This window comes from Tenrec ecaudatus, chromosome 16 (assembly GCF_050624435.1).
Source record: "Tenrec ecaudatus isolate mTenEca1 chromosome 16, mTenEca1.hap1, whole genome shotgun sequence".
NCBI classification, from domain to species: domain Eukaryota; kingdom Metazoa; phylum Chordata; class Mammalia; order Afrosoricida; family Tenrecidae; genus Tenrec; species Tenrec ecaudatus.
Window position 1 is genome coordinate 7,016,977 of NC_134545.1, and position 26,327 is coordinate 7,043,303.

Genomic DNA, 26,327 nt, shown 5'->3' on the forward strand with positions numbered 1-26,327 from the left:
GTTTTACACCCACGAACTCTTATCTAGTTTGAGAACATAGTCATCACCCCTGGACCCCGTAAAGCAGTCCCTCCTTTCCCATGCCCCCCAAAACTGAGCCCCTGGCAGCCACTGATTCACTTTTGGCCTCTATGGAGTTGCCTTTTCTGGACAGTCTATATAAATGAACTCATGTAACATGTACTTTTGTAGCTGGCTTTGCTTACTGAGCTACATGGCTTGGAGGTTCATCCGTGTTGTAACAAGTCTCAGAACGTCATTTCTTTTTATGGCGGAACAATGCCCCATGGTCCAGATGGGCCATGCTTTGTTTATCCACCCATCCGTTTGCACATCATTTTGATCCTCTCATTCTAGCTGTAGCTCTCTCCTAGACCCTGATTTGACGTCACCAGGAGGGAGAAAGCAGTGTGTGCCCTGCTGGTCTCTGCCTTTCCTTGTCCCCTCCCACCAACCTTTCCCTGCAGGAGTCTGAGCTTCCCGGTGGCCCCAAACTAGCTCCACTGCCAGTTACCCTTAAACCCTCCCCCTGATTTCTATAAATACACCAAACACTCAGCTAGCAGGCGGGGGGGGGGGGGGGGTTGGAGGGGGGCGGAGAAAGAACTTAAAAGGCATCTGAAATGAAAGTACATCCCCTCTACCGGCATTGGCCAAGTGTTTTCTCGGCATCTTCCCCACTCTGTGATCCAGTGGCAGGTGCTTGCATTTCAGACCACGAGCCCTTCCCTAGTTGAGAGAAAGGAGAGGCTCCCTGAGCACCCCAGCCCTGTGAACACTGTCCTCCCACCCTGCATATCCCCTGCCCCCGGCCCTGTAATCCGATGGCTGCTCCTTCTTTCAGACCAGTGTGGCATACAGCATACAGTACAGAAGAAGGGGTTTGGAACCAGGCTGACCAGCTACACTGTGTCCATGGGCCCCTCTGTCATCTCTCCATTAGAACAGGGAGAGAAGAAATGATCCTGGCTCGGCAGACTTGTTGGAATGGTTCCATCAGGTGATATAGGTGCAGATGGTGAGCTGAAATGGAATCAGGCTGGGCTCCACGCCCTGCCAGGGAACCTCATAAATAGCCCAACACTGTCGGACAGTGCTGGAAGATGAGCCCCTCCGGTGGGAAAGCCTTCCAAAGCAGACTGAGACTGGATTGACACAGGGGCTGCACAAGGGGCTCAGACAACCATTGTGAGGACGACACCAGACCAAGCAGCGTTTCCTTCTGTGATACATGGGGTGGTAGGAGGCGGAACTAACTTGCCAGCACCCAACAACAGCTGTGCCCTCCCAGGGCTCCAGCTACAAAGGGAGGACTGGACGTGGATCTCTTTACTTCCCAAATCCCTGAATGTTCATCAATTTGATTCCAGAAATCAATCAGCTTGCCCTTCCCCTTGGCTTTAGCCAGTGGGAGCTCCAGCAGATGAGGGAGAGGCAGGGGGCTAAGGTCCGGATTGACTGCTTCCCTCAACCAAAGGCACCTGTGAGTGAGCCCCCACCATCCAGCTGCTCTCTGGGGGGCTCAGAGGCCTGCCCTGGTCTCCAACAGCTTCAGGCTTAGGGAACTGCCCTGACCTGGATTGGCTTTCCTAAGCCCTGTTGTTGCTCATTGCCATCGAGGTGGCTCTGACTGAAATATAACAGAAGGAAACGTTACTATCCTTGGGATGTTTGAATCCATTGTTGCAGCCGCAATGTATGTTGAGTGCCTTCTATCCTAGGAGGACTCATCTTCCAACATGACACCAGACCACAGTCTGGTGTGATCCGTAGAGTTTCCATTGGCTAATTTTCAGAAGCTCACCGGGCCTTTTTCCCTAGCCTATCTGAATCTGGAAACTCTGCTGAAACCTATCCACCACAAGTGACCCTGCTACTATTTGAAGTACCAGTGGCTTAGTTCCCAGCGGCACAGCAACATGCAGGCCGCCACTGTAAGACAAACTGACAGATGGCTGGTGGTCCCAGCCCTTGCCCACCCTTTTATCAATAGTCCTATTGGAGGAGCCTTTCATGGGAGCTTTTCCTTGTCCTGCTAGGATACTGACAGATAAGGGGAATGTCCATGACTCAGATTGACAAGGCTGAAACCCAGCTCTGAGCCCCCTTTTACTTGCTTGGGAAATCCCCCATCTTTCCCAAACACACCCTGGGTGATGCCTCATCCCTGGGCTCTTGAGCAGTAATAAGGTGTTGGGGTTTGCCCTTCTGTCAGTGGCCCTCTCTGACAACTGCTTGGCTACCCATCATCCCAGGTAGTGTGGTCCTTTCCTGTCCAATGGCATTGTGTTTCCATGCCTGGGACAGTGAAAACTCTGGCCAGAATGGTGGGAACTGCACTCAGAGGTTGGCTTCCCCAGTTTTCCTCCCTTCTCAGGACTCCTCACCCTGCGAGCCTTCCCCATTCTCTCTCTCTCTCTCTCTCTCTCTCTCTCTCTCTCTCTCTCTCTCTCTCTCTCTCTTCTTACCTTGCAGGTGGTCCCCTCCCTACTTGGGGACAACCAGTCTAATCTCCCCCTGAAGACACTAATTCTTTGCAGCAGACAGGAAGGACAGCTTCTGATTTTCACTCTGCAAAACTCCTTGAAGCAAGGGCATCCAAATTGCTGACAGGGAGGGGAAATGGAGTACACATGCAATTGAACATTTGAATAAATGTGGGCATGTGTGTGAAGTATTTGACAACGCTCCCGACACACAGGACGCATTCCCCCTGGTGATTATTTATTTGGCCCTGGTAAGAACGTGAATCACAGCCTGAATTAAGTCCACACAAAGAGCCAAGGAAGGCTGAGGAACTGCACACTTCAGGATGTTCTACATCGCCCACTCATCTCATCAGTCATCTCTAGTCTATACACACCACCAAAAACTCACGGCCATCCGCCACTCCATTTTGAGCCAAGCCACAGGACAGATCTATGAGGCGAACAGTAACACTGGGGAGGTACATCCACCTTAGAGTCAGCAACCACTGGAGATCCAAAGGGCAGAATTTACCCAAGACACAGTTCAGGAAGGGCTGGAAAGAAAGAATGGCAACAGGAAACACAGAGAGGAAGTAGGATCAAGTGATCCTACACAGTCGGAATTGTAATCAATGATACGAAACAAAACGTGTGAATGGTTGAGTGGAAAACGGATTTGTTCTGTGAACGATCACTCAATTCACAATAAAAAAATTTTTTAAATTAAAATAACCCAGAACCTATACCCATGGGTTTGATTCCAACTCCTAGTGACCCTATAAAAGGTTTCCAAGACGATAGCTCTGTATGGGAGCAGACAGCCTCATTTTTCTCCTGAGGACCAGCCAGTGGGTTTGAGCAGCCACCTGTGTGGTTAGCAGCCCATTGCCTCACCCACAGCACAGCTCCACCAGGGCTCCTGCAAACCACAGCACATGGGAAACTACAAGACCCACCCAAAAGTCACAAACAGAAACAACAGCAGTCAGAAACCACCTGACAACCACCTGACAGGCACATGTTTAGTCTGATCTCATCCCATCTGTTGAATGCTTCACATATTCTTCGGCCATTTACCTTTTCAGAGAGCACATCTTGTTACTACACAGCCCCACAGGATTCAACCGCTAGAGCAGACACAATTCAGCCTGTCTGCAAACCTCAGTTCGGGGTTTCCACGCAGCATTGCTTGCTTCTCCCAAGGCGCCGAGATGGCCAAGGCATTAAATGAAAATCCATGGGAAGCAGAACAACCCACTTGCAAATCTGTTCCTGCCATAGGGTCCTTTTCCCTGCTGTTTTGAGTAAAGGAGATAAAGTGGGCAGTGTGCAGAGTCGCCACAGATGGGAGAGGCATCTTGAGACTGGCATTCACCGAGAATACGCATGCAGAATCCAGAAATATCTCATGATCAGGACGAAACGTCTAAATTTAATACCCACACCAGAAAATTGGCTTGGCTTCCCTTGGGCTGTGCACAGGGAAGGTCTTGTTTGGAAGTTTTGAGAGGAGAGGGGGCTGGAAACATGTTCATGGCATTCTCGGATTTTCTGGGGCCCAGTGGTGGTGTTATCTCAATGCCTGGATATTCGTTTTCTTCTCAATGGAAGATTCCCATTGAAGAAAGGTAAGTCGTTGGAAGGAATTCAGAGAGGAGATTCTCACTGATTCTCACTAAGAGGGGATAACTTCCCTGCAAAGCCAGATCAGGCTTCTGTATTCTGGGCATTCTTAGCCAACTTTTTAATGCTCCCCCCCCCCAATCCCTAAATAGCAGCTGGCCCCCACACAGGGCCTCGATTGTTCTTGTTTGTCTTGTATCTCGATCTCAGGGAAACAGAATCCAGCGCTTCCGTCTGGGGAGCCGGAGCTACTCTCACCTGGTTTGCTGCCGTGCTCATGAAAATCACAGCAGTCCGTCTGGAAATGGTTTGGCACACCGCTGGCCTAGGAATATTTGCTGGGATAACTGGAGGAAGGGTTCCTTGACTTTGCACTTTGACTGAGGTTGCTAGGCTGACAGAGTGCAAACCCCTCGTTACTAGCAGCCCATTCAGGAGGTAAAGTAAGAATGAGAGACAGAGCAATGGAAGGAGAAAGATGATTAAGATGGCATCACCGAACACGTAGATCAAGTCGTACTTGTAATATCTTTGAATTTTCAAAATCATGACATAAAGACATCCCTTCTTCGCCTTTAACAAAAATCTTAGGTGAAACTGAGTCTTAGTAAACACATGATGAGGAGTGATTCCCCCTACTGAAGATGAAAACAAGACACAACTATAAATGTTCCTTGCTCCCCTCTGCTGTCCCTTTCTCCCCTCTCCCTGTCCCTCTCTCCCCTCTGCTGTCCTTCTCCTCCACCCTCCCTTCTGCTGATGCTAGAGAACACTTGGAGCATGGATCCAGGTCAACAGCACCTTCCCAGGATTTGAGAATGTCTGAATTTGGAGATTCTGGCTCTTGGGAATTTTAGTGTTTTGGTAGGAAGGAAACTGTCGATGTCAATGACAATCTGTTGTGACAACCAGAAACTTCTGAAGAATGCACATTTGTTGCCATTGAGACGACTCTCACAGTGACCCCCTGTGACAGAGTAGAACTGCCCTCCCCCCCAGCGGTTCCTAAGTTGTCATTTGTACAGGGGCAGGTGGCTAGGTCTTTGCCTAGCAGAGCTGCTGTTGGTTCCAGCCAGCACCGCCCTTTCAGTAAGTAGCCAAGAGTTTAATCACCACCCCACCAATACCTCTCCAGCACTCAAGCGGTCAAAAATGGACAATAGAAAAGATCGACTATATGACCACCTATAACCCCTGGTCATGGACTCCATCTGGTTTATGGCAACCCTGGGGGACAGAGCAGAACTGTTCCATAGGGTCTCCCCAGCTGTCATCCTTAGGGATGCAGACTGCCTCATCTTGCTCCTGCAGAGCAGCTGGTGGGTTCAAACTGCTGACCTTTCAGTTAGCAGCAGAGTGCTTAACCTCTGTATCACCAGGGCTTTATCCATACAATGGCGTTTTCTTTGGCAATAAACAAAGTACAGATGCGTGCTACAACATGGCTGACCCTGAAACCTAGTGAATATGCTAGTAAGAGTGGCCAGCCACAAATGCCCACCTATTGAGTGATTCTATTTCTGTGAAATGCCCAGAAGAGGCAAATCCAGCAAGAAGGGGTTAATATGTGATGTGTTGTCTTGGGGATCGATGATACTACATTTTGGGTAGGTGCTAAGGTGTTTGAGCAGGCAACTAAGTGGGAAGGTGGTGAGGAATTGGATGTTCCTTTCGTTACTGCTTTCTTTTCTTTGCAAGCTGACAGCAACACATGTGATGTCTCTAGTCTAACAAGGGCAGGTTCAAAGGACCATTTGCCAACCGGCAGGTGCTATCTGCCCCACTAGGTTTCCCAGCCTCCTCAGTGATCTGCCTTGGCTGGTCTCACAGCTGTCAACTCCATGAAGCCCCTAAACAGTTAAAAAAAAAACAGTTGCCCTGGGGTGGATCCCAACTCATGGTGACTCCAAGTGTGGCAGGAAAAAACGGGCCCCCGCAGGTTGTCAGCAGCTCACATAGCTGCTGCAGGGGACCTCTGTAATAGGCCCCAAGGACGTTTGATAAGTACATCTTCTAAAATGCAAGAAGCCCTAAATCACTTATTTAAATTAAAAAAAATAATTGCATTAAATAAAACACTTAATTCCTGGTTCAGGCAACGTGGCTCAAAAAGGTGACACAGGCATTGAAATCTGTATGATGGATGCACGCACCTTTTGTTTAATAAAACCTGTCTGAAACCCTCTACAAGTGCTCCTAGGTATAACCTAATTTGGAGATACCGTACTTACGGGAAAAACTTAAATTTGAAGCCTCTGCCAAATGCTTCCGTGTCCCAACCCCTTACTGGCCTGCCTCACACAAGGAAGCTGGCATTCCCATGTTTGGCGAATGAATGAAAGAGCACGGGTATCTAGCAGAGCTCAGTTATGCACACTGAAGGGCATTTTCAAAGGTTAATGGCCGCGCGTCCAAGGCTCGGTCACGGTTTGTGACTTCAAGGAGCCCGCAACGCCCTTGGCTCTCCGCAGGGGCTGGGAACAGGGAGGCCGCTCAGCACGTGGACCCCGCACGCGTCCGCAGCGCGCGGCCCCGAGCGCCCGCGGGAACGCGCCCGGCCCCGCCACGCCGGAAATGACGTCACGCCACGGCTTAGCAACCGTTGCCAAGGAGCTCGTCTCTAGGAACCGAATAGAGTCCGGGTGCCTCCTGAAGGGGGGGAAAAGTGGTTTCTTGAAGAGAATCTGAGGTAACCTCGCCCGCCCGCAGGTGGAAACTCCCCGAACCCCGAAGTAGGCGAGAACTCCCCACACCCTTCCCCTTCCCGAGGCAGTGCCTGGCAGGTCGGGGTGGGGGCGCAGCTGCAAAGTCCCTCAAATTGGGGATGGGGCCCCGTTGGGGTCTTGAACCGAGGCCTCTCCCAGGCGGGAGACGGCGTTGGAGACCCCAGAGCACCCCATGAGGGGCCTGGGTCAGAATGTGGGGTCCCCAGCCCTCTCTGGAGCCCCCGGTGCTGGGAACACTATTTCTGGTCCCGGCGTCGGTGTTTCTGGGCCGAGGTGAGCCACAGAGACGTCCGGCCTGGTTTGAGTCCCCCCCACCCCCCACCCTCGGGTTCCTGCTGGTGAATTAGTGTGGCGCCTCCCCCCCCCCCACCGCCAAGTGGGACATTAATTGCTTTTGCTAATTTTAGAGCGCGGAGCCCGCGGGGTTTAGACAGCCTACCTGTTCAGTACCGCCTTAGCGAGTGACCATCCCACACCTGGCTGCCTGTCCCCTATCCTCTTTGCCCCGGTTTCTGGTTTGTTGCCGTTGTTTTCAGGGTGAAAAACCAAAAAAAGAAATGACAGCTCATTCCGAACTCAATTATTTTTCAATGGAACATTCAAGAAGATGTGTGTGTCATGGATATTGACTTAAGATAACTTGTCACTGATCAGGTTGCATCTCAAAAAGGGACTCCCCTAATTATGTAAAAGTTTTCCTTTTACATATTAAGGCAGCGCTCAAAGGTATAGACCGCATTTGTTACCCATTTTCTTATTTCTAATGCGAGTGATTTGTTCTGAATTTTATGTTACTTATGGAGAAGAGACCATAGTGTTGTTTTCTAAATAGCCAGCTCTTCATCTTCAACTCTTACCCCCCCCCAAAATTAAACTAAAATAAATTTTTAACTCACTGCTATCAAGTAAATTCTGACTTCTGAGGACCCAATCTCCCTCTCATTTAAAAAACAAAGCAAAACAGTTTTGGAGTGAGATGTATGCTGCCCGATTTATGCTCGTGCCTTGGGTAAAATTACAGTGACCCAGTTCACGATTTTTATTACTAAGGGAGTGCTGAATTGAATGTTCTCTTATTTAACAATTCGTTTTTAAAATGTTTTTGAGTGGCTAAGAATAAAGCCCTCTGCTGCTAACCAGAAGGTGAGCTGTATGAATCCACCATCTGCCTCACAAGAGGCTGCGGCCTGCTTCTGTAAGGATTGACAGCTTTTCAAACTCTAGGGGATAGTTCTGGTCTCCCCTGTGGGGTCAGTCTGTGCACAGCAATGAATTTGGTTTGGTTTAAGATTTTAAAAATTGCCTGCCTATAAAACTTGTACCACTTTACCCCATTGGATGCAAATATTACTTACCTGCATGCAAGAAACAGTAAGGATGTGATAAAGCTTTTCCAACAATTAAGAGCTCCAATATGTTATTAAAAACAAAAAGCCTGATTTTAGACAGAACAAATTTATTCATTCAGTCGAGTGCATAGGTTTCCGAATTTAATTGGCCTAGTCTCAACCTCCTCCCCTCTACAATTTAAAACTTGTTTTTTCCCCCTGCATCCCATAGTCAGGATAAAGGATTGGTCTCTGCTTTTGCAGACCCCTCTATTTTTCCAGCATCCTCCAGGGCACAGTGTTACCCACTTCACCAACCGGCAGTGGTTTGAAAGGTTAGTGGTTCGAACCCAGCAGCTGTTCTGTGGAGAGAAAAGACCTGGTGATCTCTGGTAGAGATTACAGCCTAGGAAACCCCCTGGGGTGCATTGTTACTCATGTCCTGTTGCATCGACAGGAGTCTACTCCTCTGACTTGACTGCACCTGACACTAGGAACCTCTGTGTGCATGGCATTTTGAAGATAAAATGTATAAAAATGAATACAAAGTTTTATTGTTACTAAAAACTAACACTAAATGAGAAGCGCTGGTAGAGGGTAGTCCACCCAGAATGTGAGGATGGCTTAAGAAAGGTTTTCATGGAGGAAATTGCATTTGGTGAAAGATGGGTTGGATTTCCACTTCCAGAGTTGGGGAAGGGGAAGAGTGGAAAACAGCATTATCTACAGGCCTTTGTTGTTGAGTTCTGTGGCACTAATTTTGGCTTGCAGCCCAGCATTTAACCAGTGCCGCATCAGGGCTCCGTGCCTGAAGGCAATCAGATGGGGAAATGATTGAGGGAACAGTGGCGCCATGGATAAGGACTCTCCTGGTGTAGTGGTTACAATTACAGTCTTGGAAACCTACGGGAGGTTGCTATGAGTCAGCATTGACTCGATGGCAGTGAGCTGCTTTTGTCTCTATCAATTGACTGAAGAAGTAAGGATTAAAAAGTAACGGTTTGGAAATAAAGTTGGAAAGGCTAGGTTAAGCAAGATCAGCAAGAGTCTCAAAATCCAAGAAGTGTGAACTTGAATTTTGTAGATAATGAGAAATCAACAAGTGGTTTGGAATGGAGAGAGGCAGAGGCCGAGAAACTGGAGACAGGAGGAATTGAAGGCCTATGTTAATCAATCAAGGATGGCAGGACTGACTCAAATAATAAAGAGCGCCTGATGGAAGAAACCAAAATAGAATGGAAGGTGCAGGCCCAGGCTGTTGCCATCCCACAGAAGTTGGCTGTGAGCATGCAATGCAGACCCAGGGTTACAGGATCTGATTTTTCATAAAGGCTGGAAACCTGAATTTTAATGTAAAAATCTCTCAATGTTTTACATTTGGACTGCTCATTTATTTTAAAAGTATGTTTGCAGCCTAATAGGTACATGTCTCTGAGTAGATGTTAAGGAGACTTGTAATTAGGATTTATTATTCATTCTGTCAAGTCAATTTATAGGAGTGCCATTCCCCCAGATGCAAATTCAAAACCATGTGAGGTGAAAAACTTAACATGAAATCCCATAGCTTCCCTAAAGACAATGTCATTCCTTGATATTAATGACTGTAACCCGTTTACAGCTTTGGGTATGCTCTATTCCTGTGAACTCAGTTCTTTTCAGAACGATTGTTCCCAATGTTGAGAAATGTTGTCTGTTTTTCCTCCTTTAGTAAAAATTACCAGACCTAATTATGAGTGATCAGATCAAATTCATTGTGGAGAAGCTCAATAAAGATCCTTTTAGAAAGAGCTATAACTTAATCACATTTGACTCCCTGGAGCCAATGCAGCTATTACAAGTTCTCAATGATGTCCTGGCTGAGATTGACCCAAAGGTAAGAGTTTTATCTTTTCTCCAATGGTGTGTTCTTAAAACCCAGGCAGAGGCTATGGAGAAAGAGGAACAGGGCAAATGACTTAGCCTCTCTGAGCATAATTTTTTTATGTCTGTAAAGTAATAGCAAATGATCTTTCAGGTTTTTCTACCAACTTGGAAATGAAATTATATGCTTGTACCTTATTGAGAAATGATTTCCCTACTTCCAGACACAAATAGATCTAGTTCTGGAATGAGAAAGCTCTTACAAAAGATCTTATTGTATTGCAAGTTAGCTCACGTCTCTTATACACTGGTTTTATCCATGGGAGACTGCCTTTTAAAAAATTTTTAACTTAGCATTCTTCATATGAATGTTGATCTGACTCATACTTCCCCTCATTTGGAGTCGGGGGCCCCTCTATCTCACTCTGTTTTATGAAGAGACCATTGTGCCTGTGATGGCCTGGCAGAATCATTTTGCCAGTGAGTTTAAATATTGTTCTTTGTTAGATGTATAACAATCACATCTTTTTTCAATTTTTTTTCTTTTTTCAATTTCTTATGTATCTAGCAAGTTGTTGATATCAGAGAGGAGATGCCAGAACAGACAGCCAAACGGATGTTGAGCCTTCTTGGTATCCTTAAATACAAGCCTCCAGGAAATGCTACAGACATGTAAGAATCAGTCATGAATTGCTTTTTAAAATAGACTTTCAAAATATTGCTTCTAAAAATCTGCTGCTATACACCTAAGTCTTTGTCTATTACAGTTAGTCTTTTTAGGTCATTCTTGGCTTCCCTAAATTGGTGATATCAAAATATCACTGCCTTGCCTGCAAATGTCTTAAGTGGGCCAGTTGTTGCCTCAGCCCAAAAGTCAGGCAAATCCTACTCCATTGTACCATCTATCTGCTGTCCTCGACAAACATAATTTACACACTACTCCATCAATTAAGAATGAGGTCTTAAGAATAGATATACTTAGTGAATGGTTCCAACACCATTTCTCTGAGTTTTCCAGTGATATTTTATGGGCCCAAGTTTATGTTCATGTACAGGCTGACTTTATTTCATTTTATTTTTAATAAACAGTTAGGGAAGCAATCAAGAACTCATAAATTGGATTTTGAGAAAATGTTCTTCATTCTTTCCAAGGTTTATTCATAAGCGTGCTTGCTTGTATGTGCACATGTGCGTGGGTGTTGTGTTTTCATTTTTAGGAGTACCTTCCGTCAGGGTCTGGTGATTGGAAGTAAACCTGTCATCTACCCAGTGCTCCACTGGCTTCTTCAGAGGACTAATGAACTAAAGAAAAGAGCATATTTAGCCCGTTTTTTAATAAAACTTGAAGTACCCAGTGAGTTTCTTCAGGATGAAACTGTGGCTGATACCAATAAACAGGTACGCATTATGTCATGGATTTCCTATGACTCTGAGGGATAACCTTGCCTGCTAACTGCAAGGTCATGGTTCAAACCTACGAGCAGCTGCTCTGGAAAAAGAAAAAGCTGTCTGCTCCTGTAAAGATTTACAGTCTCAGAAACCATACATGGGCTCTTTATGAGTGGGAATCCACTCAGTGGCAATGGATTTGGTTGGCGTGGATTCCAAGGAGCCTGCTGGTACAGTGCTTAAGCACTTGGCTGCTAACCCAAAGGTTGGCTATTCGAATTTACCCACTGCTCCATAGGAGAAGAGTATGGCAGGCTACAGCGTAGGAAACCTCTGCAGGGCAGTTCCCTCTGCCCTGAGTCAGAATCAACTCAGTGGCGATAGGTTATAAGAGTTTCAAGATGGAGAGGTTCAAATACATGTTAACCCCTCTTTAATATTTTTGCTTTACCTGTAGTGCCAAACGTGACACTAAAAGGTAAGCCAAAACCCACCTATGTTCAGCTCGTTGTCATGTTATAACATATCGACTTGTGCATACAAAAACTGTGTTTTTTAATGGTGGGGGTATATACTTTTTTAAATCCCCTAAAATTAGAATTTAAGAATTATTTTATTTCTTAGGAATTGTATGGAGATAGGATCCAGGGGCTGGGATGGCTGAGCATTTTGCTGGATCAGACAGTTGACAATTGCCTCAGACTGTCTTAAGGAAGAGCGAGAGGCAAGAATCTAGGCATCTGTGATATTTGTATGATCTCTACTGTGATCGACTAGGTAGTGGGCCAGAGAACGTGTCTGAGAACTGAAGTACTTATGCTGAGACCTGTTGGGTAAATAGGAGTTATCCAGATCAAGGGTGGTAGGGCCAGCGAGTGTTTTCAGAGCAAGTAGAGTGCGTTAATGAGGTGAGAGCATGTAATGCTCCAGCAACTGAGTGAAGGTCAACATAGCTAGAGTGCAGTAGGAGATGGAAAGTGTACCAGAGATGAAGCAGAAGGAGCAATATTCAGGGTGCAATTTTAATGCTGTTCTTGTGATTTAGGTAATCACTGTACATTAACAGGTAGCTTATCACAGTACAGCCTACTAAACCTAGTCATCAATTTATACTTTCCTAACCTATTCTTTCAGTATGAAGAATTGATGGAAGCCTTTAAAACTTTGCATAAAGAATGTGAGCAACTTAAGACTTCTGGCTTTTCTACGGCAGAAATAAGAAAGGTAAACAAAGACAAAAAACCATAATACTGTTTGTTTGAATTGGAATAGCACTGGAGTTTTTCATTTTTACATTTAGTTGATTCCGTATCTTATCTTTCTCCTACATGGGAACTAGTGTCAGCACGTGGCAGATTCCCTTTGGTCTGAAACTTTCGATAGCTCTGTCCTGAAGAAATTAATGAAATCCAGAGTAAATTCCTAGTGAATTCTTATGTACTGTAACCATTACCCTAAATTTAAAAAGGTTACATTTTGAGTCTTTCTCTGATTGAATGATATATATACAGAGTCCTGGTGGTGAGTGATTAAAGTACTTTAACTACAACCAAAAGATCAGCAGTGAAAACCCACGAGCTTCTCCACAGGAGAAAAACGTGGCACTTTGTTTCCGTAAAGATTATAGCCTTGGAAACCCTATGCGGCAGTTCTTCTCTGCCCTATAGGGTTGTTATGAGTTCAAATCAACTCGATGGCAATGGACTTTATACATGTGTGTATGTTTGTTACACGTGCAGAAAATACAGAAGGAAAACAGAATAAAATCATCGAATAGTTAACATTTTAGTATATATCCTTTCAGGCTGTCTTTCTTTTCTTACGTATGTGTGTATATTACACCCATCTAAAATTGGGACCATACTGTGCACCATTGCTTGTATCTTGTTTTTAAGATCACTACATCATAAATATAATCTCATTATTTTTCTTTCTACAGTCTGATTTTTTATAAGTAATACTCCACATGGATAGTTAATTCCTTATTTTTGTATTTTCTATTATGGATTATAATTTTAATAATCTACAAATTGCTTTTGTACATTTGTAGTTATTTCCTTAGAGTGGATTTTCAGAAATTGATTTGCTTAGTAAAGCACATAAAATTGTTAGGATGATGCGTTTTACTTAAATGTGATCTGAAAACATTTTTATATTTCCACTAGTTCTCAACTCCCTAAACACTTGCTAATACTGACGTGCATGGATTTTTATTTTTTAAATAATTCCTCAGGTATCTGTCATCTTCTTCTTTTCATTCAATCAAGAAGTGGAAGCTGCTTCCTCTGGGAGGTCTTCTCTGATCCCCTGCATAGACTAAGCCCCCATGTTTTGTGTGAGAGTCTGAGATACTCTTTGCAATTTAAATCACATCAGCATCTTACCAGTACCTTTAACACCGGGGAAGGATCGTGTCTGCATGACTTGTTCACCTCTGTATTCCAGTGCCTGTGGTTATTGCCTGGCACAGGGCAGTTTCTCAGTAAGAGTTTGTATACTGCTCTACAAACAAAAGATTAAATTGGCTCTAGTTGGAGGGTTGGAGGGAGGCCTGTCAGCAGACATTCAGAAATCAGTGTGGAAGAAGAGCGATAGGTGCTCATCCCCCTTCCCTCCATTATGTCACTGGGACTAAACCAAATATAATAGAAGAACCTAGAGTCAGTATTTTCACTTCTAGACATTATTGCCAAAATGGTCTTGAACATGTACTTATGGAGCACTTAGAAAATCAGATCATTTAAATAAGTTTTTGAAAAATTCATAATCTCACTTTGAGGATCACTAAGATTATGGCCCTTGTGCTTCAGGTCTGCAATTGAACTCATCAGCATTATTCTAAATGCTGATCAAGAGGACAGCATTTACCCAAAGACAGAGTTGAGAAAGAGACAGGAATGGAAACTGAAAACAGGGAGGAAGTAGAATAAGTGAATAGTACATTGAAGGGGTTGCAATGGATGTGTTGGAACAAAATATGTACAAATTGTTGGATATAAAATTGATGATCTGCTCAATATACCTCCACCTAAATCATAAAAAACAAATTGAAGGACAAGAAAAGAATATTTACAGTCTGGGGGCAAGAGAAATAATAAAGAGAGCTTTTACCAGAGGAAAAAAAATCCCATGCTGAAGAAATAACCACTATTGGCAAATAGTGAATATATTTAAATCTTTGCCTTGGTTTTGTACTAGATATAAATGCTGTAATCTGCTTCTTCCAAGTAGTGTCATCTCGTGACATTTCCCCCGGCATTCAACATTCTTCTGCATCGTCTTTAATGACTTTCATTGTCATTTATTTAACATAATTTATTTCATAATCCTCAGGCTTTTCTGGGTCACTTCCAAATTTTAGATATAATTAGCTCTGTGATGAGAATCTTTATAGGTGAGTGTGTGCCATTTCATGAATACTTTATTAGGACAAGTTCTTAGAGATGTGGAATTGCAAGGTCAGAAGGTATCAACATTCTTAAGACTTTTGATGTTATTCTTCAATATAATCCCACCAGTAGTGAGTAAATAGGCTCATTTTTTCCAATTCTGTCCATACTGACAGAATTTCTCCTTTAGTATTACTATTATTTTTGCATGTTTTGCTTTTAGTTTTTGTTTTGTTTTTAAGTTTTAACAAACTCTTGCTCACTGCCATCAAGTCGTTTCCATTCATGACGACCCTATAGGACAAAGTAGAACTGCCCCTGTGGGTTTCCAAGACTTTTACGCTTTATGGAACTAGAAAGCCTCATCCTTTTCCCCTCAGTGCAGCTAGTGGTTTCAAACTACTGACCTTGTAGTTAGCAGCCCAACTCTCACTATGCCATCAGAACTCCTGGCTTTTAGCTTTAAGTTGGTTAATTTTCATGTGAAAATATTATGGAGATAGTTATGAGCAGCATATTTTTGAACTCTTTCCTTTTAGGAAGGGATTGGTTAAGTATCAAAACCAGGTACATACTTATATCTCAGAAGTACTATGGCCATAAAAAATAAGTTTGATGGAAAATTGGCAAAATATCTGGTCTGGTATTTAATGGAGCAGATGGGATGTCAGCAGCAAGTGGTTCGTATATTTAAACCTGCACTCCTTCCATGATGGAAGATTTTTGAGAAATCATGTTCCCATATTTAGAATCAGATTACACATGCACTGGTTGGCAGCATCACCTTGCTTTATTATAACCTGTTGTAGTTGCTTTTCTAGATGAGCGCCAAGCTGCCAAATAAATTACTCTCTACAAAGAACCCTGCAGGGAGGGGGACAGAAATGCTTCCATCTAAAAGATGAGCTTCGTTCCCAGAAAGGGAGGAAAATGGGGCCTGCAGGCTCATATGAAAACCTTGTGTGAGTTCTACCAGACTGAGACTACTCTTTTAATGCCCTCTTTGCCACCTCTTAGGATATCGGAGCCATGGAGGAAGAAAAAGATCAGCTCATTAAGAGAGTGGACCGCTTGAAGAAAAGGGTAAGGCAAGAGTGAACACTGCAGGACTCTGGCCCCGCGCCCCAGGACCTGCAAAGACTTAGGAATGCAAATAAAGATTAAGGCCGGCATGGCGTCCATCTGAAGATGGACTCAGATATCACTGATGGGAAGGGAATCTCTCCAGGCAGCAGCCCAACGCTTTCAAGGACCTGGAGTCTAGCGCTTTGCTGTCATCTCTGCGGAGTACTGTTTCCCAAGAGGAAATGAGAAGTGGAGGTGTGCGTCCCGTGCTGTGCTCTTTCTCAAACCTGACGGTAACGTGTACTACTTATTCCCTCACTGTAGGTGGAGACAGTTCAGAATCACCAACGGATGCTTAAAATAGCCAGGCAACTTCGAGTTGAAAAAGAGAGAGAAGAGTTCCTTGCACAGCAGAAGCAGGAACAAAAGAATCAGGTATCTTCAGTAAAGTCTATAGTCTCACCATGACAGGAACCGTTCCTGTGATAACTCACATGGAAAGGAGGAAGAATTTTTGGAGCTCATGCTTTCCTTTACCTTGTAATTGCGATAAAACTCTCTTAGCATCTAGTCTTCTGACGCATACAGCAATCGCCTTTTGGGTCCTACATAAGCCCATTGATGCAGCCACTGTGGCAATCCATCTGGTTTTATAGTTATAGTTTGGCTTATGCCTACTTCATATTGTCCTAGTGTTACTGCCATGTATTATCCCAAGATTTCACTGTATTAAGGAGTAAGATTAACTGCTGATAACACTTCTAAATTCTCTAAACCACTTCCTGATATCCTGGGACATTGAGAATATAATTTTTATTCACTTGATCATCCAACCCTCACGCTGTTGAGTAAACTCTGACTTATAGCAACCCTGCTTGACAGAAGAGAACTTCTCCATGGAATTCCCAAAGTTACAGTCTTTACAGAAGCAGACGACCACATCTTTCTCCCGTTGAGTGGCTGACAGATGTAAACCTCTGACTTTTCAGTACTCCTTACATTGATCACAGTACCTTCTACACTTTACACCCTGGGAACGAGATTAGGAAAAGGCTAAAAGTCACACACTCCATGTTCTCAAACTTGGTTTTACAGAAACATAATTTGACCAGAATTAGCTATTTAAAATTTATCTTAAAATCTGGGTAGACTTACACTTAAAAATACATTTCACATGAGCTGTGTCATGGAAGCCAGCCCCTAACACATCACCACAGGTCCGTTAGCGCAACTGTACAGTGATAAGTAAAAATTATAGTAAAGTCATAGAAAGCATGAGAGATAGAAGAGAGATTGAAATAATGGAGTCAGACACATTTCACGGTAGCATGCACTTGGTGGTCCACATGGAGAGAGAGAGAGATTTATTGATAACCAAGGCTTATATATTCTCTGGTGACGTGCAAACCCCCTAATTACAGGTGACGAAATACGTCACAGGAAAGGGTTGTGCTATAATTAATACAGTAATGGGAAGGGGGATGCTAAAGGGGTACACAAGCTGTAGGAAGAGGAGGTGATTAAGGGTATACATGTGACAAGATGTGCAGACCCTAGATTCATGATGGAGGCCTAACCTTGATTGCCTTAGAGCCGGAGACTTTAGCCTAAGCTTTCGGGGGAAGGAATCCACTAACCCTAACAGGAGGGAGTGAGCCCTGCCTATTGTGGGAGAAACAATGGTGTCTGCCTGCTCTGGATGGCGGGAGTCTTCAGGGAGATAATTTGACAATCATTTACCATTACTTGCAAACAGTGTCCTAAATCTAACATATATTTGGGGGAGACGACTTGGAAGAAATCTTTCTGTTTCCCACAGCTCATTCCTATAGATTCTCAGGTTAGATGTTTGGCTCCTTTGAAGCTTGACCTAGCATCATAGTGGTTTTACTGCAGCATGCTTACATTGCTCAAGCTCCAAATGGTTACTTACTATCAGATTTGGATTGTGTTGTGTTGTGAAGTGCCTTCCTCTGTACAACAGAATGAAAATCCTTACAGTCACTCCTGTGTTTGAGCCCACTGATGCAGCCACGGTGGCAATCCATCTGGGTGAGGGTATTTTTTCCTTAACCGTCTGCTTTGCCGAGCATGACGTCCTTCTTTAGGGTCTGGTCTCCTGATTAAATTTCCAGGGTATGTAAAAAGAAGTCTTGCCATCCTCCCTTCTTAGAAGCATTTTGGCTGTACTTTTTCCAAGACAGGTCTGTCCATTCTTCTGACATATGAAGTAATGGAAGATAACATGTCTTGAGGTTTCTTTTGGTTTTTTTTGGATACTTTAAAGGGGTCTTTTACAACAGATTTGCCATATGCAATATGTCATTTGATTTCTTGACTGCTGCTTCCATGGATGTTGATAATGAAGTAAATAATGAAGTAATGAAATGAAGTTGATAATTCAAGTAAAATAAAATTCTCGACATCTTCATTTGTTACTCTGTTTCTCATGTTGTTGCTGATTGGTCCAGTTGTGAGAATTTTTTGTTTTCTTTATGTTAAGGGGTAATTTATAATGAAGGCTATCATCTTTGTTGTTCATCAATAAGTGCTCAAGCCCTCCTCTCCTTCAGCAAACAGTGTGTCATCTGCACATTGCAAGTTGGTAATGCGTCTTCTTTCAATCCTGATACTACATTCTTCTCCATATGGTTCATTGGAGTATCTGTGTACAGTGCAGATGAATAACTATGGTCAATGGAAAGTCAATGTCTAGAAAAGACTGATGGAATATATGCACTAGTATGTTGAATACAATTGATGTATGGTTTGTAACAGAGTTGTAAGAGCCCCCAATGAAATAGAAAAGAAAAACGCTAAAAATTGTGCATTCAATATTTTCATTTTACACATGCCTTTCCTGATTTTAAGCCACGCAGTATCTCTTCGCACTCTGTTCAAATGACTGCCTCTTCGTCTCTGTATAGGTTCTGTAGTAGCACAATGAAATGTTTTGGAATTCCCATTCTTTGGAGTGTCATCCATAATTTGCTGTAATTCACACAATTGAATGCCTATGCATAGTTAGTAAAACACAGGTAAGACAGCTTTCTGGTATTCTCCATTTTGTAGCCAAGATCCATTGGATACTAGCAATCATGTCCCTTGTTTCCCTTGTTTCTTCTGAGTATGGCTTGAATGTGTGTCAGCTCCCTGTTGATTTACTGCTGCAGCAGATAATTTTGAATTATCTTAAGCAAAATTTTACTTTGCATGTGACATTAATGATATTTGTTACTATCTATATTCTGCTAGATCATATTTGGAATGAGTACAGACACTAATCTCTTCCAAATTACTCACCTATCTTTCAAATATCTTGCTATAGACAAGTGGCAGCTTCCAGCATTGTATTTGTTAGTTGAAACATCTCAATTGGTATTCGGTCAATTCTTGGAGCCTTGCTTTTTGTTAATTCCTTCGGTGCAGCTTAGACTTCTTCCTTCAATAGTATCATTTTTTGTTTTATGCTTCCTTCCTTTTGGCATAGTGATTTATATTTCCATCTCTATTTTTTAGTTAACATTTTAAAAATTAAATTACAACTCGTTACAATCCATCTATCGATTGCATCAGGCATGTTTGTACATACGTTGCCTTCATTCTTTTTTAGACATTTACTTTCTATTGAGCCCTTGGTGTCAGCTCCTCTTTTTTCCCTCCCTTCCCGCCCCACCCTCGTAACCCCTTTATAGATTATAAAATATTATTATTTTCATATCTTACACCGACTGCTGTCTCCCTTCCCCTAAGTTTTCTGTTGTTCTTCCCCCTGGAGAGGGGTGTATGATTATGTGCTGATTATTGCGATCAGGTCCCCCTTTCTCCCTTCCTGTTCCCCCTGCCTTCTACCCTTCTGGTATCGCTATTCCCACTCCTGTTCCTGGATTTCGTATGCTGTGAGCCCCCACCTCTTATCTATACCTGTGTACATGCTGTGGTCTCATCTGAACTGAGAAGCAGCACTGGGGTCATGATAGTGGGGGATGAGGAAGCCTCAAGGAGCCAGAGGAATATTGTTTCATCAATGCTTTACTGCACCCTGGTTGACACATCCCTTCCCTGTGGCCCCCCTGTATGGGGATTGTTCCATCGTCTATAGATGCTTCCATCTTCTTTTGAGGCATCTTACGTCATTAAATATTTTGCTCATCAAACCTCTCAGTATTACAACTCATGGCTTGACTTTTTTCATCATTTTTTTCAGCTTGAAAAATGCTGAGCATGTGCTTCCCATTTGGTTTCCCAGCTCCAAGTTTTTGTCCACTTCATTAGCATACTTGTCACCTCAAGCCACACTTTGAAATCTCTGTTCAGCTCTTTTCTTCCACATGCTTTAGCAACTCTGCATTCAAGCATGAGTTGAGCCTCTTTTGACATCCATTTTGGTCTTTTCTTCTTTCTTGTCTCTTTAATGGCATTTTGCTTTCTTACATGTTGTCCTTGATATTTTCCTGAAACGCATTTTTCTTTGTTTTTATCCACAATGCATTTTGCCTTTGTTCATTTGGTGTTCGTTGTGTTGAATCTGTTCTTGAGATGGTCTCTAAATTCAGGTGAGATATGCTCAAGGTCATGGACTTGCTTTAATTTTCTTCAGCTATAATTTAATTTTCATATGAGCAAATTGATGATCTGTACCATAGTTAGCTCCTGACTTTGTTCTGGCTGGTGATGTAGATCTTCTCCATCATCTCTCTCCACAGATGTAGTTCATTTGATTATGGTGAGTATTCCATTAAACAATGTCTGTACTTATAGTTAAGGATCTCTGGTGTCATAGTTGTTACACACTGGGTTGCTAACTGCAGGTCCAAAGTGCAAATCCACCACCCATTCCAAAGGAGAAAGATGGGGCTTTCTACTTCTATAAAGAGTTACAGTCTCAGAAACTCACAGGCCAGTTCTACCCTGTCCTGTAGGGTCGTTATAGTTACCATTGACTCGAAGGGGGTGAGTTTGGTTTTCTAATATGAATGTAGCTACTGCTTATGATGTTGAAAAGAATATAGCCACTAAATAGGTTCTTGGTCTTACAAAATTTTAATGTGATCTCCTGCATTGTTTCCATAACGAAGGCTGTATTTTCCAAGTACTCTTTCTTTTTGGCTTCCAACTTTTTCATTCCAATCACTAGTAATTATCTATGCATCTTGATAACATGTTTGGTCAATGGAACACTGCAGACATTGGTACAAATGTTTGATTTCTCTTTCTTTGGCATTAGTGGTTAGTGTGTAAATTTTCATAGTAGTCACATTAATTAACTGGTCACTCTTGTGGATGCGTAAGTATTGCCAGTGAGAATCTTGGAATGTTCTTTTAAAAGATGAACACAACATCATTCCTCTTAAACTTATTCCAAGTGCAGTAGTCCAAAGCTTCCTAACCTGTGAGTCACAACCCTGTATGAATGTGGGAAGGTCATGAAAAATTTGGCAACAGTGAAAGCTTCCTGAATGCACATGGGCCAAAAATTTATTCTGAATCAAATGCATAAAGGCCTCGAGGTGTCAGAACAATAATAATTTATAAATTATCGAGGGTTCATAAGGGAGGGAAGGTAGGAAAGGGGGGAGAGGAAATGAGAAGCTGATACCAAAGGCTCAAGTAGAAATAAAATGTCTTGAAAATGATGATGGCAACAAATGTGCTTGACATGATGAATGGATGGATTATGATAAGAGTTGTATGAGTCCCCAGTTAAATGACTTAAAAAAAAAAAAGAACTCGAGGTGTATCTGGCAATGCTTGCCTGGTTGAAAGGTGTTATGGAAAAAGTTTTAGAAAAGGTGTTATGGAAAAATATGAGTGTAAAAAGTTTAAGAAGCCCTGTGGTAGACCACATGATTGTCTGATTCAAAATGGCCAATACCGGGCTATTTCACATGACTAATTCCTAGGACATCGATCTTCAAGCATCCCATTTCATTTTTGACGTCTTCTAACTTTTCTAGATTCATACCTCATGATTCTGAGGTATCTTTTATAAGAATTTTAATATTCCTTAGAAATAAGTACAGCATGTCATAACAAGACAGTGTTTTTCCTTGAACACCAATTCAACAAGTAACTTACAAAGAAATTTCTGAATATTTAAATATTAATATACATTTTTACAATAGTATGGAGCACACCAGTTAATATTTTGGGTTGCACATCATTATTTTCTTTGTTTTTATTATTCCTTTCATACCTCAAGAATTAGGTGGAACTTCGTATTTCCTTGCATGCTTATGTGAGTTTTAGCCAACCACTCACTAACCAGCTAATGAATCCAGTTGTATTTTACAGCTCTTTCATGCAGTGCAGCGATTGCAAAGAGTGGAAAACCAGCTCAAAAGCATGCGCCACGCAGCAGCAGATGCAAAGCCTGAAAGTAAGTGGACATTATTAGACGTGCAGGTGATTGGAAAATTGGTTCTTGCTTTGGGTTGTTTTGCGTGAGTTTACATCATGAGGTTTCCTGAGAGCGGTCATTAATGGGAATTCATTACAGTTGGGTGCTATCAGCATTCTGGAACATTATCCCCTTGCTGGTGAATGAGTCCTTTAAGGAAGATGGGTTTTCTGTAGGCTTTCACATCCTGATCAGCTCTGTAGTCAGAAGGGGAAGGTAATAATAACCACAGAGAAGGTAGGCCCTCTGGTGTGAGAGTATAAGGTACGTGAGAAGGGATGTGTGACAAACAGATGGGTGCAACATGAAATCCCTGTTTTAGAGACAGGGCTATAAAGACAAGGAATAAAAGATGGGACCCTTAAAACAGAATGTTTTCCATATTCTGGCTGTGGAATACCAAGACTACTGACCTGGGAATTCCTGCCTTTTTCCTCATACCAGCTGTACACAGAATTTGAATATCTCAGAATTTATTAACACTTTATTAACAAAGCAAACTCATCCTAGACATTTTAGGTGATTTTTTTTTTTTTTTTTTTTTTTTGCTGATGAGAGAGAGGGGAGAGGAAGACCACTGCAAGAGTACTGCAAACCTCTTGTTTTCATTGTAGAACTAGTCTGATGCAAATGCCCACAGAGAGTTCATCTTTCTGTAGTGTTCTGTGGGACATTATACGATCGGATGAAGTGCATAGAATGATAGAATGATAAGGACAGTTACAAGTATGGCGAGAATGTGGAGAACCATCGTATGTTGCTGGTAGGAATGTAAAATGGTGCAGCTGTTGGGAAAACAGTTTGGCATTTCCTCAAAACATTAAGCATTTGATCCAGCAATTCAATCCTAAGATATACCCAAGAGAAATACAAACACCTGTCTACACAAAATATTTGTGCATTGCATGTTTGTATTAGCATCACATCTAATAGCCAAAAAGTGGAAACAAGCTAATTGTCCCTCAATGATGGATAAATGAAATACAGTATGTCCATACAGTGGACTGTAAGGAGTCCTAGTGACGCTGTCAGGCTAAGAGTTGGACTCCTGGCTAAAGGTTGGTAGTTTAAACTCACCAACTGTGCCTTGGGAGAAAGATGAAACTGCTCCCGGAAAGACTTAGAGCCTTGGAAACCCCATTATGGGGCTATGAGTTAAAACTGACTCAACAGCAGAAGTATACAACGGAATTTTTTTTTTTTTTCACAAGAGAAAAGCTTGTAGTTAGTTCAGAGATCATTTGCTGGCCCTTAGGAGCGTTTTCCAGTCCAATCTGTTGGGGCACCACTCCCTGGCCCCAAAGTCCACTTTCAGCATTCCCTGGGGACCTTGCAAGGGAATGGAGTGGCAAGGTCCCCAGGGCATGCTGAAAGTGGACAACGGAATATTTTTAATCTATTCAAAAAGAATGAATTTCTCATACATTCTGCAACATGGATAAACCTCAAAAACATTATGTACATGAAAAAAGCTAGTCAAAAGGACCTCATATGTATTCTCCTATTTATATGAAATATCTAGAATTGACAAAACAATAGAGACAAATCAGATTAGGGGTTGTCTCAGGATAGGGGGAGAAGGGAAGATGGTGGGGGGGGGAATGAGGTGTGACTTCTAAGGGGTACAAGGTTTCACTGGAGGTTGATGAAATAATGGCTGCATAAGGGGGTTCCCCAAAGGCATCTTACAACCAAGGGAATATGGTACATTTAATAGATATATAGGAAACCAGTATGTGATGTGGATGCATGTCTTAATCATGCACTTCAGCTGCTAAAGAGTTGCCTCAGAACAAAAGCCAGTCAGTCAACTTGGGAAAAGTCAGCTGTTAAAAACTGTACAGCGTGCAGGTCTGTCTTCTCTGACATATGAGTCTACTACCATTTAGCATAACCGACTTGATGGCCGCTGGTTTGTTCTTGTTTTCAGTGTTTCAGTTCTGGTAACTAAACAGACTATGCAAAGATATTTGTAGTATTTGTAATTTTTCATTTTTTATTTGAATTGTGAGACTTTATTTTGCTTTGGCTTTCACTTCTAACCTAATTTGAAATTGTTGGAGCCAGGAAATTCACAATCATTAATCTAGTAATAAAATGGACAAATAAGGCTGTTCTGTTTTTATAGCTCTTGCAGTGTTGGCTTAAAATATTAATATAAATATTATGTTTAAAAAGTTACTGTTAAGCAATAAAGTTAATTGCACATGTTAAATAGTAATAGGAAAAATTGACCCTAAGCCAGTTGTTCATTAATTCAATATTTATTGAGCATCTGCTACATATCAGGTACTATATACTAAGTGTTAGGAATAGAAAGCAAAGGCATTTCTGTTCAAGTGATCCCCGGACTGACAAGCTGTGGACAATTATGTGATGATTATGCTGATGGAGGTCAGTACAGTCTTCTATGAGAACAGAGATGAGAGACACCAAAATGACACGCAGTCGGGGGCTTCCTGGATTGCTGTCACCCTCCGAGTGGAAAGGTGAAGAAAGCATGAAAGGACAGCCCATACTAAGGCACAGTGAACTGATAAGCAAACGATAAGCGAAGAAGTGGGTTTTTTTGATCACTCATCTTTGAAAGGAAGGCAACAGAAGGAGGATGCATGTGGAAGAGAAGTGAGCGAGGGCCAGAGTGGCTATAACAAAAACAAATTCACGACTATCTGGTTGATTCTGACTCATAACGATCCTGTAGGACAGGGTAGAACTGCCCCTGTGAGTTTCCAAGATACTCTTTTTTTTTAAATTTTATTAGGAGCTCTTACAGATATTATTATAATCCAAAGTTCCATTAGATCAGGCATAATTGTACCGTTGCTAGCATCATCATTTTCAAAACATTTTTTTCTTCTTGAACTCCTTGATATCAGCTCCCCTTTATCCCCTCCCTGCCTCCCGCTTTATACATATGTTGCCATCATCATTTCCAAAACATTTTCTTTCTATCGGGCCCTCACCTCTTTTTGCCCTCCCTCGGGCGCCCCCTCCCCCTCATGAATCCTTGGTCAATGATATATTATTATTGTTATTTCGTATCTTACACTGTCTGTTCTCTCCCTTCACCCACAACCCTTAACATATATTATTATTGTTTTACCCAAGATATTCGTTATGGGAGTAGGAAGCTCTGTCTTTTTCCCCACACTAAATTTTACTTAGAGACATCATCTCTTGAAAGAAGGGAGAGCTGTTCAAGGAGTTGGGGTGGGAGACTAGAGAGCTTGGCCCTCCTGGGAAGGAAGATTATGTTTTCACAGACAGTAGGGGAAGCAACTAAGAAAAAATGCTTGCACAAATTGCTAGAAATAAGAGATTATGTGGGTGATCTGTGTTTTGTGAGTGGACAAGGGAGTAGAGAGGAGAAGGTTAAAGTTCGTGCTTTGTTGTTGTCTGCCAGGGAATTAGGAACCATGGTCTAAGGATTATTTTTAGCAGGAAGGAGATAAAGCTATGTTTACCTGATTCAGGTTATTTAGTTTGGTATCAGTCTAACTTTTCTAATGACAAAAAATGGCTTGTAAAAAGGTTCTTTCTACTTAACAATTTTTTAATATCTACAAAGTGATTTTTGCTTTTGCAGAATGAAATCAAGACAGTTTACTCTAGAACTTTCGCAGTAGTTAGTTCAACCTTATAGTGTATACATTAGTGAGATTTATGACCTAAAAGATGTCACTCGTTAAATTACAGGAGAATCAATGAGACTTTTTCACAGATTTTTAAATCAAAAGGAGCCTTGTTAGCCTAGTGGGTTACTCATTGGACTGCTCTCTGAAAAGTCAGCAGTTTGAAACCACCAGCTGTTTCAAGGGAGAAAGGTGAGATTTTCCACTTCCTTGAAGATCTTTTCTATAGGGTCTCGGAAACCCAAGGTTGCTATGAGTTGGAACCACTCAATGGCAGCAAACTTGGTTTGCTGTTGGTTTTAAATTAAAAAGTTGCATCGATCTTAGTGAACTAATAGTACACGTCACCAGGATTTCTAAAACTAAAACACAACTAAATGAAAAGAAATGAAAATATTTACAAAGAAACACAAAGTCTAAGTTAGATTCTTTAAACCTGAGGGA

The 26,327-nt window shown here is 42.4% G+C and overlaps 1 protein-coding gene across 8 annotated transcripts in view; it reads left to right on the forward strand.

Moving 5' to 3' along the window:
* Positions 1-26,327, forward strand: part of IFT81 (intraflagellar transport 81) — a 184,172-nt gene that overhangs the window by 99,146 nt on the left and 58,699 nt on the right. For 3 of the 8 annotated variants that reach the window (XR_012780402.1, XM_075533692.1, XM_075533686.1), the window contains exons 1-8: positions 6,660-6,780; positions 9,854-10,018; positions 10,574-10,677; positions 11,223-11,403; positions 12,529-12,618; positions 15,801-15,866; positions 16,173-16,283; positions 22,143-22,227. Coding sequence is in view for 7 of the 8 variants with exons in the window: in XM_075533692.1 (XP_075389807.1) it covers positions 9,875-10,018; positions 10,574-10,677; positions 11,223-11,403; positions 12,529-12,618; positions 15,801-15,866; positions 16,173-16,283; positions 22,143-22,227 (781 nt within the window). In the remaining variant the exon portion in view is untranslated. Of the gene's footprint in view, positions 1-6,659; positions 6,824-7,353; positions 7,544-9,853; positions 10,019-10,573; positions 10,678-11,222; positions 11,404-12,528; positions 12,619-15,800; positions 15,867-16,172; positions 16,284-22,142; positions 22,228-26,327 lie in introns of those variants that run through there. The other 5 variants (XM_075533688.1, XM_075533689.1, XM_075533691.1 and 2 more) reach the window with 3 other exon arrangements.